This window comes from Dasypus novemcinctus, chromosome 3 (genome assembly GCF_030445035.2).
Source record: "Dasypus novemcinctus isolate mDasNov1 chromosome 3, mDasNov1.1.hap2, whole genome shotgun sequence".
NCBI classification, from domain to species: domain Eukaryota; kingdom Metazoa; phylum Chordata; class Mammalia; order Cingulata; family Dasypodidae; genus Dasypus; species Dasypus novemcinctus.
This window is the reverse complement of record NC_080675.1, coordinates 114770742-114790106: the sequence shown is the minus strand read 5'-3', so window position 1 is coordinate 114790106 and position 19365 is coordinate 114770742. Positions and strand designations below refer to the sequence as shown.

At 40.9% G+C, this 19365-nt stretch overlaps 1 protein-coding gene across 4 annotated transcripts in view; it reads right to left on the bottom strand.

The window, feature by feature from the left end:
* Window positions 1-8825, bottom strand: part of TMEM62 (transmembrane protein 62) — a 43089-nt gene extending 34264 nt beyond the window's left edge. For 2 of the 4 annotated variants that reach the window (XM_023591217.3, XM_023591218.3), the window contains exons 1-4: window positions 8456-8691; window positions 8040-8151; window positions 6835-6972; window positions 4341-4386 (exon numbers count right to left, since the gene is read on the bottom strand). In XM_023591217.3, the coding sequence (XP_023446985.1) occupies window positions 4341-4386; window positions 6835-6972; window positions 8040-8151; window positions 8456-8635 (476 nt within the window). In that variant the 5' untranslated portion in view covers window positions 8636-8691. Of the gene's footprint in view, window positions 1-4340; window positions 4387-6834; window positions 6973-8039; window positions 8152-8455 lie in introns of all 4 variants that reach the window. The other 2 variants (XM_004466709.5, XM_058294020.2) reach the window with 2 other exon arrangements.
* Between the last annotated feature and the right edge of the window lie 10540 nt (window positions 8826-19365).

Genomic DNA, 19365 nt, shown 5'->3' with positions numbered 1-19365 from the left:
CTCATTTTTTATTCCATTGGTCCATATGCCTGTCCTTGTGCCAGTACCATGCTGTTTTGATTACTGTGGCTTTGTAATAACTATTAAAATCAAGAAATGTGCGTCCTCCAACTTTGCTCATCTTTTTCAAGATAGCTTTGGCTAATCAGGGCACTATATCCTTACATATAAATTTGGTGATTGGTTTTTCCCTTTCTGCAAAGAAGGTTGTTGGAATTTTGATTGGCATTGCATTTAAACTGAATATTGTTTTGGGGAGAATTAACATCTTGACAATGGTTAGTCTTCCAATCTCTGAACATGGAAAGTCCTTCCATTTATTTAGGTCTTCCCTGTTTTTTTTTTTTTTGCAATGCTTTGTAGTTTTCCATGTATAAGTACTTCACATCCTTGATAAATTTATTGCTATTTTATTCTTTTAGTTGCTACTGTAAATAGAATTTTTTTTCTTGATTTTCTTTTCAGATTCTTCATAACTAATATATAGGAACATTACTTAGTTTGTGTGTTGATCTTATATGCTGCCATTTTGCTAAACTTATTTATTAGCTCTAGTAGCTTTGTGGATTTTACTTAGGTTCATGTCATTTGAAAACAGTGAAAATTTTACTTCTCCTTTTCCAATTTGGATGACTTTTATTCTTTATCTTACCTGATTGCTCTGGTTATTACTTTAAGTACAATTTTGAGTAACAGTGGTAAAGTGGGCATCCTTGTCTGATTCCTGATCTTAGAGGGAAAGTTTTCAGTCTTTCACCATTCAGTATGATGCGAGCAGTGGGTTTTTCATATGTGCCTTTATTGTGTTTTAGGGAGTTTCCTTCTATTCCTAGTGTTCTAAGAGTTTTTATAAAGAAGGGTGCTAGATTTTGTCAAATGCCTTTCTGCATCAACTGAGATGATGATGTGTTTTTTTCTTTCATTCTGTTAATGTGGTGTATTACATTAATTGGTTTTCTTATAGTGAATCACCCTTGTGTACCTTGGATAAATCCCACCTGAACATAGTGTATAATTCTTTTAACATGCTGAATTCAGTTTGCTAGTATTTTGTTGAGGATTTTTGCATCAGTATTGTAAAGGATATTGATCTGTAATTTTCCATTCATATGGTAACTGGCTTTGGTTTTCAGGTGATGTTGGCCTCATAGAATGAGTTCAGGAGTGTTCCATCCTCTTCAATTTTTTGAAAGAGTTTGAGTAGTACTGGTGTTAATTTTCATTGGAATATTTGGTAGAATTCACCATCTGATCCTGGTCTTTGCTTTGTTGGCAGTTGTTTTTTTTTTTTAAAGATTTATTTTTTATTTATTTCTCTCCCCCCACCCCCTCCCAGTTGTCTGCTCTCTGTGCGTTCTTCTGTGACTGCTTCTATCCTTATCAGTGGCACCGGGAATTTGTTTCTTTTTGTTGCATCATCTTGTTGTGTCAGCTCTCCGTGTGTGCGGTGCCATTCTTGGGCAGGCTGCACTTTCTTTCACGCTGGGCAGCTCTCCTTATGGGGTGTACTCCTTGCACGTGGGGCTCCCCTATGTGGGGGACGCCCCTGTATGGCATGGCACTCCTTACGCGCATCAGCACTGCATGTGGGCCAGCTCCACACGGGTCAAGGAGGCCCGGGCTTGAACCATGGACCTCCCATGTGGTAGGCAGATGCCCTATCCATTGGGCCAAGTCCGCTTCCAGGTTTTTGATGAGTGATTCAATTGTTCCTAGTCAGTGTAGGTTATTTGTGTTTCCAGGAATTTGTCCATTTCATCTAGGTTATCTAATTTGTTGGCATACAGTTGTTCACAGTATCCTTTTATGATCTTTTTTTTATTTCTATGGGGTTGGTAGTAATGTCCCTTTCATTTCTGATTTTAGTTATTTGTATCTTCTCTTTTTTTCCTTTATCAGTGTGGGTAAAGGTTTGTCAATTTATTGATCTTTTCAAAGAAGCAACTTTTAGTTTTGTTGATTCTATTGTTTTATTTTTCATTTTTGTTTGTTTTATTCTCTATTTACCTCTGCTCTAATCTTTGTTATTTCCTTCCTTTTGCTCACTTTGGGTTTAGTTTGCTCTTCTTTTTCTAGATCTTCCTGTTGTATGGTTAGGTCACTAATTTGAGACCTTCCTTCTTTTTTTAATGTATGCACTTTGAGCTATAAATTTCCCTCTTTGCATTGCCTTTGCTGCATCCTATAAGTTTTGGTATGTTGTATTTTTGTTTTCATTCGCCTCAAGATTTTTCCTTATTTCCCTTATGATTTCTTCCCTTGTATGTATTTAATTTCCACACATTTGTAAATTTTCTGTTCTCCCTCTATTATTGATTTCTTTTTCTAACCATTGTGGTTGGAGAAGATAGATTGTATGATTTCAAATTTTTTTTGAATTTTTTGAGACTTGTTTTGTAACCTAATGCATGGCCTATCCTAGAGAATGATCCATGTGCATTAAAGAAGACTGTATATTCTGCCACTGTTGGATGAAGTGTTCTGTTGGGTCTACTGATTTAGGGTATCATTCAAATCTTGTTTCTTTATTGATTATCTGTCTAGATGTTCTACCAATTATTAAAAGTACCATTATTTCTTTGAATAATCCTTCTGTGCATTCCCCTTCCCCCCCCCCCCCCCCCGTTTTTTCCCTCTTCCTCTGGGACTCCCATAATACATATATTAGTGCACTTGATGGTGTCCCACAGATTTCTTAGGCTCTCTTCACTTTTTTTCACTCCTTTTTCTCTCTACTCCTCAGACTGAATCATTTCAATTGTCTTATCTTTGAGTTCATTGATTCTTTCTTCTGTCAGCTCATATCTGCTGTTGAAATGTTCTAGAGAATTTTTCTTTTCAGTGATTGTGCTCTTCAATCTAGTACTTCTATTTGGTTCATTTTTAAAAATTTCTATCATATTGTTCAATCACTGTTTTTCTTATATCCTTTAGTAATTTCTCTGTGTTTTCCTTTATCTCCTTGAGCATATTGAGGAGTTGTTTTGTTTTGTTTTAAGTCTTTGATATGTCAAAGACTGGTCTTCTTTTTTCATGGTTTCTGGATTTTTTAATATTTTTTTTTATCTTGTTTCTTCAGATTGGCCATCATTTCCTGTTTTTTTGGTCTGTCTTGTAGTCTTTTTTTGCATGCTGTGTTTTTAATATTTTAAAGCAGTATCTATGGGAGTTAGTCTCTAAGCTGTCTGTTCCTTAAGTTTGCACCCAGCTAGTGATATGAAAAGGTTTTACAAATTCCTGGTGCTGCTGACAAGAATTACAAGTGGACACAGAAGAACACAAAGTGAATGGACACGAAGAGCAGGCAACTGGGGAGGGGGGAAGGAAAGAGAAATAAATAAAAAATAAATCTTAAAAAAAAAACCTATTCTGGATTATGAACTCTTACTAACCTATCACATCTAAATTCCTATATTTATCACTTGCAACCTACATAAACTGGCCCCAAGCTACCTATCCAACATCATACCAGTCCTCAGTGTGAACTTCTGATTCTGGTATTATCAGTTTCTTTATGATCTTCCCAAGCTCCATTCCAGCTTTTAAAGCTCTGTTCATGCTGATCGTTTTGCCTAAAACATATTCCTTGGCATTTCTTACTTCTCCAAATGCTATCCATCTTTCAAGACTAGATTCAATTTCCACTTCTTTTATAAAGGCTTAGTTACCTCATGCCAATCTAATGCCTTTCCTGGTTTTTCATAGTATTAGCATGTGCAGCACATAATCTAGCATTTCATCAGCCATTTCTTCATATTCTAATTGTTTTCTAAACAATTTTTATCTCCCTTAACTAGACTGAGGCAGAAGCCACATTTTTAAATGTTAGCTCTTATATTTGTCTCACTATCTAACTAGTCATGTACTCTCAATAAATACTTAATTTAATTGATTGAAAGTGCAGAACAAAGCTATTGAATATCCTGGTACTGAAAGTCAAATTACAAGCATATGAAGAAGCTCAACTCATCAGAACTAGAGAATTAGTTTTCTCCCTGAAAGCTCCCCAGCCCTTTTCACATTCCTGGCACATAAAGAAAGCTTTAATATTAATATCATATATTGAGATGAAAGGACAGAGCAGCCAGGAGTGACCAACTAATAATAGGTATTAAAGTATAAGAAATAAAAAGAATTAAGTGAAAAAAAAATCCAAAGAAGCAAAAAGAACCAAATCTGTCACACACACACCCAAAAACCTCTTTTCGTAATTTACCAGAGATTCTTTATGTAGAAATCTTTTCTGTTAAAAAAAAATGTTTTCACCCATTCATTGTATTAACTATACTCTCCCTGTAGCAGACTCTACATAGTGGTCCATCTTCTGTTCATTACAGTACCTGTAATAGTTCTCAACACTCTCCAGACTTGGAATATTGAATGCATCTATTTTAAAAAGGAAAAAGCAAACATTTTAATGATGAAAGAAAAATGACACTTCTTTCTATAATACTTTAAAAGGCAGAATTCCAATCAGTTAGATTGAAAATTTTAAAACTTGATAGTGTAACAAAATTCAGGTTATCTGAAAATTTACTAAAGGTACCTAGTATACTGGGGAATAATAGGTACCTTGAATTATGCACTATTTGGAATAAATCAATTTGAAGTTAAATGATTAGGCTGTTGCTGCTGCTGTTTTAATCGTGTAATTCTGAAAGTCAACAAGGAGTAAATTCATGCCTAATTATTGATACAAGTGCTTCTAAACAGCATATCACTTAGATTATGGGGACAAAGTCCCTATATTTTTAAATCTTAAAAAGATTTAGTGGGAAAAGAGTTATATAATGATAAGTGATATGATTAAGAACATCACAGAACACATCTTGAAATATAAAGATTTCATAGAATTAACTGTAGTAGCTAAAATTGTTTATCACCTTTGACTTCTAGGAATCCACTACATTTTCAATAACCTTAGAGAATCAGCTATAAATTCAATTTAGGTCAAAAGAAATATTAGCATGTTTGCAATCCTCTTGCTAAATAAAAGAACAACTCTGTTACAGTTAAATCTTATTTGTAAATATTAGTTCCTTCCTCTATCTTAACACAATATATAAACATATATAAATACAGACCCTAAGCATTTATGTCTATACAAGATAAATTACATTACTATGAACTCCAAAAGACTATTCAAATTATCTGATCACAAGATATCAGTTATTAGAAGTCATTATCTTGCTTGGAAACTTTTAAAAATAGAGAGAAATTTGCTATTTGTTGCAAAATAATTTGACATATACCACTAATTAGGATCAGGAAAACAGGAAACATAAATATACTACAGAAAGTTATAAGCGAGATACCCTATTTTTATTTTTATTTTTTTGAGGTACTCGTTTGGAGATTGAACCCAGGACTTCCTATGTGCAAAGCCAATGCTCAACCACTGAGCCACATCAGCTCACCTGAGTTGGCTCTTTCTATTGTTTGCTTGTTATTTTTAGGAGGCACTAGGTACCAAACCCAGGACCTCCCCCCAGGTGGAAAGCAGGCACTCAATGGCTTGAGCCACATCCGCTCCCTAACTTATTTTTATTAGCTGCTTTATAAGAACTACTTATAAAGAGGGCATTTTCTGATCAAACAAATAACTGTTTATTTTACCAGGTAGAATTGTTTTAAATGATAGTCAAAAAAAGAGGCCAGCACTGAATAAGCAAATGAAGTAGACAAATGAAGTACTTATCAACAGGAAAGTCAGCATTTAAAAAAATAGACAAACTAACAAACCAACTATCAGGACTCTTGGAAAAGAGTTCATTTCCTCACTAAAACAACAAAAACCTGAAAAATGGTAAGGGATTATCCATTTCTCTGCCCATGTATATGGGAATTTGTTTACATTTTAAAATTTTAATCTTTAAATTTACATACAGTAAAACTCACTCTTTGTGGTGTACAATTCTATGGGTTTTGACATATGCATAGTCATCAAGTCACCACCACAATCAAGGTGTAGAACAGGTCCATCACCCCAAAAAATTCCCTCATGGTGCCTCTTTATAGTTATCCTTTCCTCCCATCCCTAACCCCTGGTGACCACAAATCTGTTCTCTATCTATAGTCTTGCATTGTCCTGAATGTCATATAAATGAAATATGGTTTGTAGACTTTTGGATTTGGCTTCATTCACTTAGCAAGATGTATATATATTTTAAACATCTGCCTTACATGAGTTTTGCTGGAAATTTTTCTTCCATGTAAAGAAGAAAGCGTCACATCAACTCTCACCTCAAAGGCTAATGGTGAAATCGAAGTGTTAAAATCATATTATAAGGAAGCGGATGTGACTCAAGTGATTGAGCTCCTGTCTCCTACATGGGAGGCCCCAGGTTCAATTCCCAGGGCCTCCTGGTGAAGGCAAGCTGGCCCCCGTCACAGAGAGCTGACATCCCATGCTACAGAGAGCTGACAGCCCATGCGGTGGAGAGCTGGCACAGCAAGATGACACAATAAAGGGAGATGCAGAGGAAAGACAGTGAGAGACACAGCAGACCAAGGAGCTGGGGTGACAAAGGCAATTGAGTGTCTCTCTCCCACATCGGAGGTCCCGGGATTGGCTCCCAGCGCCTCCTAAAGAGAAGACAAGATGAGAAGACAAGCAGACACAGAAGAATGGGCAGCAAGTGGAGATAGCAGACAGTGAGCGCAGGTGGCAAGGTGGGGAGGGGGGCGATAAAAAAAATCATATTATAGTTGTGGTCGTCAGCATATCTCAACCTATGTTACATTGTCCCATTTATAACTTGACTATCTAAATTGGATAATCTAAATTCCTAAAGGAAAAATAACAGTCTTAATCATTCCTGGGTCTTGACTCACCATGATTTCCTCTAATATCCAGCCACTTGGTTTTTTCCATGACTCTTGTCCTCTTTAGAATACCCTGGTAAGTTTGCCATTCTACTTCATGCTGCCTGGATCCCAGCTTGTCCTTTGTTTTGGCATCTGTCAGGTCTCCTGTAGGTTTATATAAGAATTGAATCACAAAGCAAAATAAACCCCAGAAGTTCAAATTAAAAAGTGCACACAGAAGGAACAAAGATACTTAAAGTACTCAACATGTATAAATACAACTGCTTATGAGTCCATCTATATACAGAGACAAGCCATCTAAAATGTTTTATTTGTTTGCAAGGGTTTTACTTATTTGCTATGGGTTAGCAAGCCCCTATTTAACCTCCTGTGATATTAGCAATGGGATATGTGAAAAAAAATCTTTAAAGACAGCAATACAAAATACAGCATGAGACTCTGATAAAATGAAAATATTTTACATGAAATTCCATCACGTTGGGCAGGTGCCTAATATGTATGGTGACCATATTTTCCAAACTCCAAATTATGATATAAGATCTGTCCAAGTGTTATTTTTAAAGCAAGAAGCAATCTGGAAAGTGCTGTCTGGAAAATGAAATACCAAAATTCCTAGTAAACTAGGCAGAACATTTGAAATTGAGGCTTTTCCATAAAATGAGGACTAATACTCCATCATATCAGTAAGGGTTGTTTCAGTAAGGTAGGTGGGAGATGAGTTCCACAGTAGACAAGATAGATGCTCCCTACCTTCCACACCAACAAGTTTGGAAGCAAATGGTTAGGGGTTTGAAGAGTCTAGGGAACCCAAGCTACAGAAGTACCAAGGGATGAAGAAAAAGTGCCCCGTCTTGAAGTCTCAAACAATTGATCATATAAGACTGAAGAAAGAGAAGAGAACTTATGGTTTATGGTTAAAGGGCTTTCCCTAATTCTTTTACAAATCCAGAACTGCAGCAAAGACAACAAGAAAAATCAGATACAAATGTAGCAGACAGTACACTGACATGAGAATCGTGAGCCTCGCTTCTACAGCTTTGACAGAACCTTGCTACAGCAAATCATTTAGCCTGGCCGGTCACAGGCAAAGGGAATTATAACGTTTCTACCTCACAGTGCTCACAAGCTACCTAAAGTGAAAAGCCACAACCCAGGCTAGCATTCTACTATCGGGACCCCAGAACAACATGAAGCACGGCAATCCTCCGTACCTGTTACTAGGACGAGAGCTGGTTGAATGATGTCAATAGTTTCAGAACAGAACTTCTCTAAGTCTATCGCTCTGCCTCGATCCTGAAACCTGCTCAGGTGAAGGTCGGATATCTGCCGAAAGCAGGTATTTAAAACAGAGATATCTGAGTCAGGAAGCGGCAGCATGGACAGGGGCGGCCAAGCAGCTCTCCTGGGCGGAAAGAGAAGGCAAGGATGCCACCCACCCCCTACCCCCGGGGGAAAGAATGAGCCCGGGCAGGGCCGGGACTGAACACTCTCCAGCTACAACCTGACTGAAGCCGGGCCGAGAGTGGGGCCCAAACTGCCGCGGGTGGTCTGCGCGCACAGACCAGCCCACGCCTCTCCGCGCGGTGCCCGCTCTGCACCCGCACTCGCCGGGCCCACGCCGCGTCACCTGCAGACCCCAGAAGATATTGTTGTCTCCCGGGCCCGGGGCGGGCTGCCGGCTTCGGGGGACGCGGGGCTTCCGCAGCGGCGCGGGCGTGCGGGCCAGGCCGTAGTGCTCCAAGAGCACGGTCGCCAGCGCCGCGGCCGCCAGCCCGACCACCACCCTCAGCGCCAGCGCTGAGGCCATCCCGCCCGCCCGCCGAGGTGCGGCCCTCGCTGGTCGCGGGGCGCCACTCTGGTCACACTTCCGGACTCTATGGTCGCGGGACCCTAGCGGGAGGCTACGGTGACGAGGGCGACGCAGGCGGCCGGGGTCGGAGGTGCGTGCCGCGCTGGTCCATCGCAGCAGGAGCCCGCGCCTCTCCCGACACCTGCTGGTCTGCGGCGGCGCGTCTCTGGGCTCGGTTTGCAAGCGTAATGCAGGGGAAGAAAAGAGAACAGAGACATCCCACCAACGCCAATCACGGTACCGAGTGGTGCCGTGGAAAGGTGTACTGGACCTGGTACCGACAGGCGGGGGCTAGAGTCTTGGTCAACCATTGGCGACCTTCTTGGGTCAGCTTCCTCACGTGTAAAATGGAGTTAATACCTCCTGTGCGTACTTCGCAGGGTTGTTGTGAGAATCAAAGGGAGTATGTATGAGGACGCCTTTTTAATTGCTGTGCAAATGTGACAGGTGGCTTTCCCCTACTCCTGATTAACAGTGTGCCTCCATAGGTTTTCTATAGATGTAAATCTTTAGCTTTTTTAAAGTTATTTTTTCCTTAACCTGATTTCATATGCACTTGGTTACATAGTATTCCAACATAGGGGAATACCATTCATTTAATAAATACTAAGAACTTCCTATGAACCAGGTACAAGAGAAATATATTTAGTCCTTAATTTATCTAGTCATTCACTTATTGTTGGATTTTTGGATTGCTTATCATTTGTTTCTGTTCTGAATAAACTGTTTAATGTAAATAGCTTAAAAAAAAAAATCTCCTGGCGGCGGACTTGGCCCAGTGGTTAAGGCATCAATTTACCACATGGGAGGTCTATGGGTCAAACCCCGAGCCTCCTTGACCCGAGCAGTGCCATGCAGGGGTGTCCCCCGCGTAGGGGAGCCCCACGCGCAAAGAGTGTGCGCTGTAAGGAGAGCCGCCCAGCGCGAAAGGAAGTGCAGCCTGCCCAGGAATGGCGCTGCACACACAGAGAGCTGACACAACAAGATGACGCAACCAAAAGAAACACAGATTCCGGTGCCGCTGACAACAGAAGCGGACAAAGAAGATGCAGCAAATAGACACAGGGAACAGACAACCAGGGTGAGGGGGAGTGGGGGAGGTGGGGAGAGGGGAAGGGGAGAGAAATAAATAAATAAAAATCTTAAAAAAAAAGAAAAAAAAAAGAAACAAGAAGAGAGAGTATACAACCCAAGACACCGGTGCGGTCTGCTACAGGGTGAAACACACGCCCCCTCTCTAGGAGCTTCTGGTTTTATTGACTACCATTGGGGGTTAGGGTTTGAGGTGATTGGTGTATTTAGGACAAAGCAGAGGAAATTTATTGGGTAGTTTAATTTTTAGGGGTTCATGTCTGGTGGTGATTGGCTTCAGCTATTGCTCCTGAGCCCTGCTGGAGTTTGCTGCACAAGGGGCTTATAAAAATAGGTGGGTAGTGTCAGAATTTCCCGTTTTTCTCCTTTTTTCTGCTGGGTGGGTGCCACAAACTGCATTCCCATAACTTGTTCATGCACATGAGCAGGCACAAGCTGCCAAAGCTGCTTCCAAAGCTGCTTCTGCAGCTGACAGGTGAGTGCTGCAACTGCCTCCTGATAACATGCCTGTGGTTGAGTCCAGCAGGATGCTGCTTCAGTTTTTTTCTATTGGGTGGTGTTTGTATGGAAATTTACTAGGTTTTCCCTCCTCCTTAGGGCCCTATTCTATCCTGCCTCATCCCCAGTTACCTGTTGCTGAGGCTAAATCCTGGACAAGTGTGGTCCAGAGGTGACAGCTCTAATTTTTTCTCCTGCCCCCCTATTCCTGGAATGGAAACTCTACCTTGGGTGTGGTGCTGAGAATATCAGAGTCCTGCTTGCCCACCCCCCAGCTAGGGAGGCAGTGGTTCCTTGCCAGAGAGGAAAATTGAGAAGATCTCAGGCTATAGCCTTCTCTTTCACCAAGTGCTCAGCAACTAGAGTGGCATGTCACTCGGAGAAGTTTGCTTTTCAGAGGCATGGATTAGAGATTTTGCCTGAGGAAAAAAAATAGACCATAAAATAGATAACTCCTAATCAATTCCCAAAGGAGCTGACTTCATTTGCTACAAAGCCTGGAGAAGTTTAAATCTAAGGCAGGGATTCTTAACCTTTTTTGTTCCACTGACTCCTTTGCCAGTTAGGTGAAAACCACAGACCCATTACTAAGGTCACACTATACTGTGTGTTATTTAATACATATATCACGCCTGCGCCAATAGTTCCCCACAAGAATAATTTTTTTTTTAAATTTAAATTCAGGCTCATGGACTCCTGATTAAGAACCCATCTACTCTCGAAAACAGTGGAGGGAATATCAAAATCCCACCCTGGGGAGCTCTGTCACATTCTCTAATGGAACAGCAAGAATCATCCAAGTACAGGGGCAGTGCCTGTGAAGGAGGATGTACCATTGTGACAGGCCCTTGACATTGATAACTGTATTTATGAACCTTTTCTTTTGAAGTTGAAACTTAGCCTAGTATTATATTTAATGTTACCTAAGAGTTACCTTCTGAGAGCCTCCTTGTTGCCAATATGTGGCAAACTAAGCCAAACTCAGCATATAAATGCATTACCTAACCCCCCCCCCCCCCCCCCCCCCGCCCCACCATACTCCCAACCTGGGCATGGGACCTGACTCCTGGGGATAAGCCTCTCTAGCACTGAGGAATTATTACCAAGTGCCAACTAGCAATGCACCTGGAAAAAGACCTTGACCAAAAGGGGCAAGGGGTAAATACAAATGAATTTTTATGGCTAAGAGATTTCAAAGTGAGTTGGGAGGTCATTCCAGAGGTTGTGCTTATGCAAGTCTCAGCAGGATCTCATTGACTGCCATGGTAAATATTGCCTCAAATAGCCAGGCTCCTGAGGGCTCTAGAGACATCCAGACACTATAGGCAGGCAGGCAGCTCAGGATGGTGCCCTGCCAGTGGGCCCTATTTGAAATTTATGCTCCCCAGTGTGGCAGAGTTGGACTCTCTACGTGGTTTCCTTATACATGGCTGGTTTCCCTACACATGGCTTTTCTGCCCCTTCTATTTGAACCTGTAGTTAGTACTAGATTTGATAGGTGTATGTCCAAGAGACATAAATCTTTGGACTGTCTGTGTGCCAGCTGGGCCCTGAATCTCAAAAGAATTGCAACACCTACTCTTCAGTTCATTGGACTCACTTAGGACAACTAACAAGGAGACAATGATGGACAATGCCCACCCCAAGGAACAGAGAGAGTCTGCAGCTGCAAGCAAGATAGTCTCATCCATATGCCCTATAGGATCTAAGCCCCCTCTCAATTAGAGAATCCTCAGGATTGGGGAATGAAGTATGGACCAGAGTAGATTTATTGGTATTTTACTATAGACTTATTGTTATTCTAGCAATGGAAAACTTTTATCATTGATGTGGAGGCAGTGGCCACTGGAGGTTCTGAGGGGAAGGAGAAGGAAAAACAGGTGTAATATGGGGGCATGTTCAGGATTTTGGAATTGTCCTGCTTGATGTTGCAAAGATGGATACAGGCCATTATATATTTTGTCATAACTTAGAAAACTGTGTGGGACAGAGTATAAACTATAATCCACATTTAGTGGCAGTTTTCCAATATGTGTTCATCAATTGTAGCAAATGTACCACATTAATGAAGGATGTTGTTAATGTGGGAAAATGTGGGAGGGTAGGAGTAAGGCATATGGGAATCCCCTACAATTTTTATGTAACATTTATGCATTCTAAAGCATTTAAAGATAACAATTTTAAAATGTATTGGGAAGTGGACTTGGCCCCATGGATAGGGCGTCTGCCTACCACATGGGAGGTCCGTGGTTCAAACCCAGGACCTCCTTGATCCATGTGGAGCTGGTCCATGCGCAGTGCTGATGCACGCAAGGAGTGCCCTGCCACGCAAGGGCGTTCCCCGCGTAGGGGAGCCCCATGCACAAGGAGTGCGCCCTGTAAGGAGAGCTGCCCAGCGTGAAAGAAAGTGCAGCCTGCCCAAGAATGGCACCACACACACAGAGAGCTGACACAACAAGATGATGCAACAAAAAGAAATACAGATTCCCGGTGCCACTGATAAGGATATAATTGGTCACAGAAGAACACACAGTGAATGGACACAGAGCAGACAATTGGAGGGGGGTGGGGAAGGTGAGAGAAATAAATAAAAAATAAATCTTAAAAAAAAAAAGTATTAAAAACAAACGAACAGCGGAGGTTGTGAAGAAGGGAATGGAAGGAGATTTATGGATCTAATGAAGATACAGCCTAGATTGTAGGCTGGCCAGTCTGCTGGAGAAAACCAGGAAATAAGACTGCTGGGAGGTACCCTCCTCAGGTCAGAATAAGTATCAAACACTGACCTGTGAAACAATTCCTTTCCAAGGAGCCACAATGTAACTAGATTCATTTGTAGAAGAATTTATGAGCCAGGGGATTTTTTTAAACAATAGAGCAATCAACCAGCAATTAGAGGAGTTTAACAACTGAGTGATATCAAGGAAAGAGTAGAAGAGAGCTCTAACAGGGAAACGCATGTGGCTCAAGAAGTTGGGCTCCCGTTTACCATATAGGAAGTCCAGGGTTTGATGCCCAGGGCTTCCTGGTGAAGGCAAGCTGGCCTGCACGCCAGGTTGGCCTGTGCAGAGTGCCGGCCCACGCAGGAGTGTTGCCCCACATGGGAATGCCTCCCTGTGTGGGAATGCCTCCCTGTGCGGGAATGCCTCCCTGTGCGGGAATGCTGCCCCATGCAGGAGTGCTGGCTCGATGCAGAGAGCTGGGGCAGCAAGATGATGCAACGAGACACAGAGGAGAGACAATAAAAAGACGTAGCAGAACAGGGACCTGAGGTGGCGCAAGAGAATGATCTCCTCTCTCCCACTCTAGAAGGTCCCAGGATCGGTTCCTGGATGAGGATACAAGCAGACACAGAAAGAACACACAGCGAATGGACAGAGAGAGCAGACAATAGGGGGATGGGGTGGGGAGAGAAATAAATAAATAAATCTTAAAAAAAGAGAGAGAGTGAAAGAACCCTGACAGTAACACTGGCATCTAAGGGTGACTCTGGGCATAACCAAAGCTGTGCCTCCCTAAGGAACAATATAAGAGAATTAACTCTATATGTGTCTGGGGTGAGGGTGGGGGAATAGATTTCATTAAAATAATCCAACCAGTCACTAAACAAATAAACAAGCAAGAAATAATAGCAAGCCCCAGAGAGGTGAGGCCAGTACCCAAGCTTGCCACAATGGATTACCTAAATTGTCCAGTTTTCAACAAAAAATTATAAAAAATGCAAAGAAAGAGTAAAGTATGATACATACATGAAAAAAAAAAGGCAGGCAACAGAAATTGCTTGTGAGAGTGATAAAATGTCAGATTTAACAGAAAAAGATTTCAGAGTATCCAAAGCTTATTTTAAGCTTAATTAAAGAAGGAAGGAAAGTATGATGGCATAGTCACATGAAATAGAAAATATCAATAAAGACAGAATTTTTTAAAAAAAGAACCAAGTGGATATTCTGAAGTTGATTTGAAAAGTATAAGTGAATTAAAAACTTCACTAGAGGGGCTCAATGATAGATTTAGACAGAAGAATTATTGAACTTATAGACTGACAGAATTATGCAACCTGAAGAACAGAGAGAAAAAGAAATGAAGAAAAATTAATAACACCTCAGAGAAATATGGGACACCGTTAAGCACAACACTGATTTAGGTTACTAAAAGCCATTGGGAGCAATATACCAGAAATAGGTTAGCTTTTACAACTCGAGTTTATCAGGTTAAAAGCTTACATTTCTGAGACTGCAAAAATGTCCACATCAAGGCATCATCAGGAGATCTTTTTTCCCAGGCTGCAGCTATAGGCAGTCAGGCAAATGGCCAGCTTGCTTGACAGTGTCAGCTTGTCTCCCCTTTTCTCCAGGCCTCAATGCTTTTAGCTTCTAGCTAAACTGCCTTCTTCTCGGCTTCTGGCTCCCTAGGCCTTCTCTTTCAGCTTCTAGATTCCTCTCTGCAGCTTTTTCTGTGTCTGTGGCTTTTTTAAATTTATAAATTGATTTATATTTACATTATATATAAATGGAATCATACAAGATGTTACATAATATATTTAGTTCATAGTAATGCAATCAGAGTATTTGTACTTTTGTGTCTGGCTTGTTTCACTCAACATAAGGCCCTCCAGGTTCATCCATGTTGTCATATGCTTTATGACTTCATTTCTTCTCACAGTTTTTGTCTGTGGTGTTTTATTACTTCTTTTGTAAAGGTCTCCATTAAGAGAATTATGACCCACCCTGGGTCAAGCAATCTAATTAAAGGCCCTTAACTGAGGTAATTTAATCAAAAGTTCCCATCTACAATAGGTTTACATACACAGGAATGGATTAGCTTTAAGAACAGGATATTCTAAGGTCCACAAAAGTTTCAAACTGCCACAAACACACACATAATGGAACATAATGGGAATACCAGATGGTAAGAGCAAAGAAATGAGAAGAAAAAATTTTCAAAGAAATAATTCTGAAAACTTCCCAAATTTATTGAGAAACAATAACCTACACAACCAGAAAACTCTTCAAACTCCAAGTAAAAGCAAAGAGACTCACAGACACATCAGAGTAAAAATGCTTAAAGTCAAAGACAAGGAGAAAACCATGAAAGCCACAAAGGAAAAATACACACCACTTACAAGTGAACCTCAGTAAAATTAACAGCTGACTTATCAGGAAAAATAATGAAGTCCAGAAGGCCATGGGATAGGAAAGCAGATGTGGCTAAAGCCACTGAGGTCCCACCTACCACATGGGAGGTCCCCCGTTTGGTTCTTGGTGACTCCTGGAGAGGACAAGCAAGACAGCAAGGTGGCACAGTGAGCTGATGTAACAATATCATGCAACAAAGAGACACAAAGAGGCAACACAATGAGAGAGGCAACAAAGCAAGGAGCAGAGTTGGCTCAAGTGATTGAGCACCTCTCTCCTACACAGGAGGCCCCAGGTTCAGTTCCTGGTGCCTCCTAAAGAGGAGATGAGCAGACAAAGAGAGCACATGGCGAATGGACACAGAGAGCAGACAGCAAGTGCAAACAATGAAGATAGGGATAATAAATAAATATAAAATAAAATAAATCTTTAAAAAAAGGCAATGGGATAACATATTCAAAGTGCTCAAAACACACACACACACAAACGACTATCAACCAAGAATCTTATAACCAGCAAAGCTATCATTAAAAAATGAAGGGAAAACAAAGACAAATAAACTAAAACTGAGAGAATGAATTGCTAGCTGACCCACTTTACAAGAAATATTAAAGAAATCTGAATCCACATAAACAAAGAACACAGGTCAAAGTAATTATGTTATAATAGATCTATTAATGCATATTTTTCTCCTTTCTTCTCTTAACTGATCTGACAAACAATTATATAAGATATTTTGTATATACTGTTGGGTCTAAAACATAAAATATATGTGTAATATATTTGCCAATAACAGCACAAAGGAGGTGGCTAGGAGCAAAGCTGTAATGGGCTATGGAAATAATTAAAGATGGTAAAGTATTAATTATAACAATGTATTTATGGTTTTATAACATTAATATATATAATATGTATAAGAATAATACCATAAAAATGGGGAAAAGGAAATAGAGCTATATAGGAGTATATTTCTATATATTATTGGAATTAAGCTAGTATAAATCTGAAGCTAATCTTTGATAGGTATACAGTAAAACATACAGCAATGACTAAAAACATAGCTTAAAATATAGTGAAAAAAGCAATAAAGAAATTAAAATGGTAAATCAGAAAATATTCACTCAATGTAAAAGGAAGCAATAAAAGAGAACTAGACGGACAATAGAGATATGAAAGGCAGCACAGTGGCGTGGCTGGGCATGTTGTGGTGGAGATGGGCTGGATGAGATGGAGGAGCCAACACAAGCTGAGTTGCACGCCTTCTTGACTAGGACTGCAGTGGCCCAGGTGTGATTGCTGGACAGGTAACGTACCCTCACCCAAGACTTGGCATGCCACAGCTTCTTGATCAAATCTGCCCACTCATCTGCCCTTGGGAGTGGTGCCTGGATCTGGTCCCGAAAGAAAGACTAGTTATCATTTATAGAGGGCTCACTGAGCCAGGCCCTATGTAAAACACTTTACCTGGATTGTCATTTAATCCTCAAGATATCCTTATAAACCTAGCAGAAAGACGCAGCCCCCTCTCTTCACTGACAGCTGACCTTGACATATCATTTATTCTTTGTTTTCTCTCAACTCTCTGAATAAATTTTTTTTTAATGAAAAATATACTTGTTTTATTCCTATTATCTAAGATAAATTCATTTTATCTTCCAAGAACTTTGGACCCTGGCCCTGACTTGCTTTTTTATAAAATTAATTAATTTAAAGATACTTAGATTACATAAATGTTACATAAAAAACATAGGGGATTTCCATATTCCTTGCTCCCCATACCTTCCACATTTTCCAACATTAACAACATCCTTCATTAGTGTGATATATTCATTGCAGTTAATGAACATATTTTGAAGCATTGCCACTAAGCATGGAATAAAGTTTCCATACTCTCTCCCATCCAATTCTGTAGGTTATGGCAAGCTATATAATGGCCTGTATCTGTCATTGCAATATCATTCAGGACAATTCTCAAGTCCTGAAAATACCCCTGTATTATACCTGTTTTTCCTTCTCCCTGACCTCAGAACCTCCAGCAGCCACTGCCTTCACATCAATGACATAATTTCTTCCATTGCTAGAATCACAATAGGTCTATGGTAGAATATCAGTTAGTGTACTGTAGTCCATAGTTCATTCCCCAATCCTGAGGATTCTGGGATGGTGATGTCCACTCCACCTTTAATTGAGAGGGGCTTTGGATCCCATAGGGCTGATGGCTGCGACTCTCTTTTTTGCAGTTGTAGACACTCTTGGTTCCTTAGTATGGTAGTTGTCCATCATCACCTTCTTGTTAGTTGTCCTGGGTGAGACCAATGAACTGGAGATTAGGTGTTGCAATTCTGTTGAGATTCAGAGCCCATCTAGGACATGGGCAGCCCAATGGTTTAAGTCTCTTGGACATACCCTAACAACTCTAGTACTAATTATGGGTTCAAATAGAAGGACAGAAGAGCAATGTGTAGGGAAACCACAACTGAGTCCAACTCTGTCACACTGGAGAACATAAATTCCAAAGTAGAGTCCACTGACAAGGCACCAATCTCTTGAGCAATCTGCCCTGACTATAGAGTCGGATGTCTCTAGAGCCCTCAGGAGCCCTGCTATTTGGGGTATTATCTACTTTGGCAGTCAATGAGGTCCTGTTGAGACATGATGCATAAATGTAACCTCTGGAATGACCTCCCAACTCACTTTGAATTCTCTTAGCCATATAAACTCATTTGTCTTTACCTTTTCCCCCTTCTGGTCAAGGTCTTTTTCTAGTGCATTGCTAGTTGGTGCTTGGTAGTAATACCTTGGTGCCAGGGAGGTTCATCCCTGGGAGTCAGGTCCCATGCTGGGGTGAATGTAATGTATTTATATATTTATATGCTAAGTTAGGCTTAGAGAGAGGCCATATTTGCCTGACTCACTTTTGAGGATGTTCATGTCTTGAATCTATTATTATCGGATTTTGATTAGGTTCTTTACTATGCTGCAGAAATGAATTTCAAGAGCACATCAGGTGAGTTAGGCCAGTAATTTATTCAGGCAGGGAGGGATGAGACATGGGAGATCAGGGATACCAGGTAGAGAGGAAGGAACTGAGAAGTGATGAAGAGCGCTGATTTACAGACTATAATTCCCCATTATAGATTATAAATACCCAGGTTTTTCTTGCATGGCCACATGGCAGATGAAAAACGGCGAGTGGTACACAGAGGGCAGCACAGGGGTCCACAGATGAGAAAGAGCATCCAGCCTTGTGCCTGGCTTTCTGAACTGTTAATTATCCCACTGCTTTGTTAATAGCAGGGGAAGAATTCCAGCTATTTACCATTTTGATTGCTTATTTCTCTCATCAATCTCCCAGAAGGGCCCAATGATAAATTCCTTGCGGGAATACCCAGGGCTTCTCCAGTCTTCCAGAGGAAGTCTTCTTCTGAGTGGCAGAATCTTGGGGAAGGTCTTCCAGCAACTATCTTGGAGTTATTAATGTCCACGTGGACTTCTTGCCAGGTTCCAGATCCATCTATTGATTCCCTATCTTACTAGCTTGCTTCACTATACTATGGAGCCAGAAGATATTCCCCATTAAATGGGAAAACATTGGGGTCTGGAGAGCATGACCTGTCCTCAGGAGTTCAAGTCAGAAAAGGGACACCAAGTTGTGTTCACCAGTTTTCTCTGTCTCTTGGGTTAGTGCTACTTAAGAAATACTTTGGGGGTAAGGGGATTGTGGTGCCTGAAATTAGACCCTGCCCCTCTGACACTGACCACACCCTCTCAAGCTTCACCCAGTTGGTGGTGGCAGGGGTCTCCATGGAGACTGTATCGGGTGTTGATAATTCTCCCCTAGCCCTGTGCTGCCACACCCATGATATGAAGAAACCTCTTGAGCATTGGATGCCAGAGGGTTAGTAGCTGGTGCCCTTGATCTGGACCTAGGCCTCAGGAGATCAAGGAACTAGGCCCCAGGGT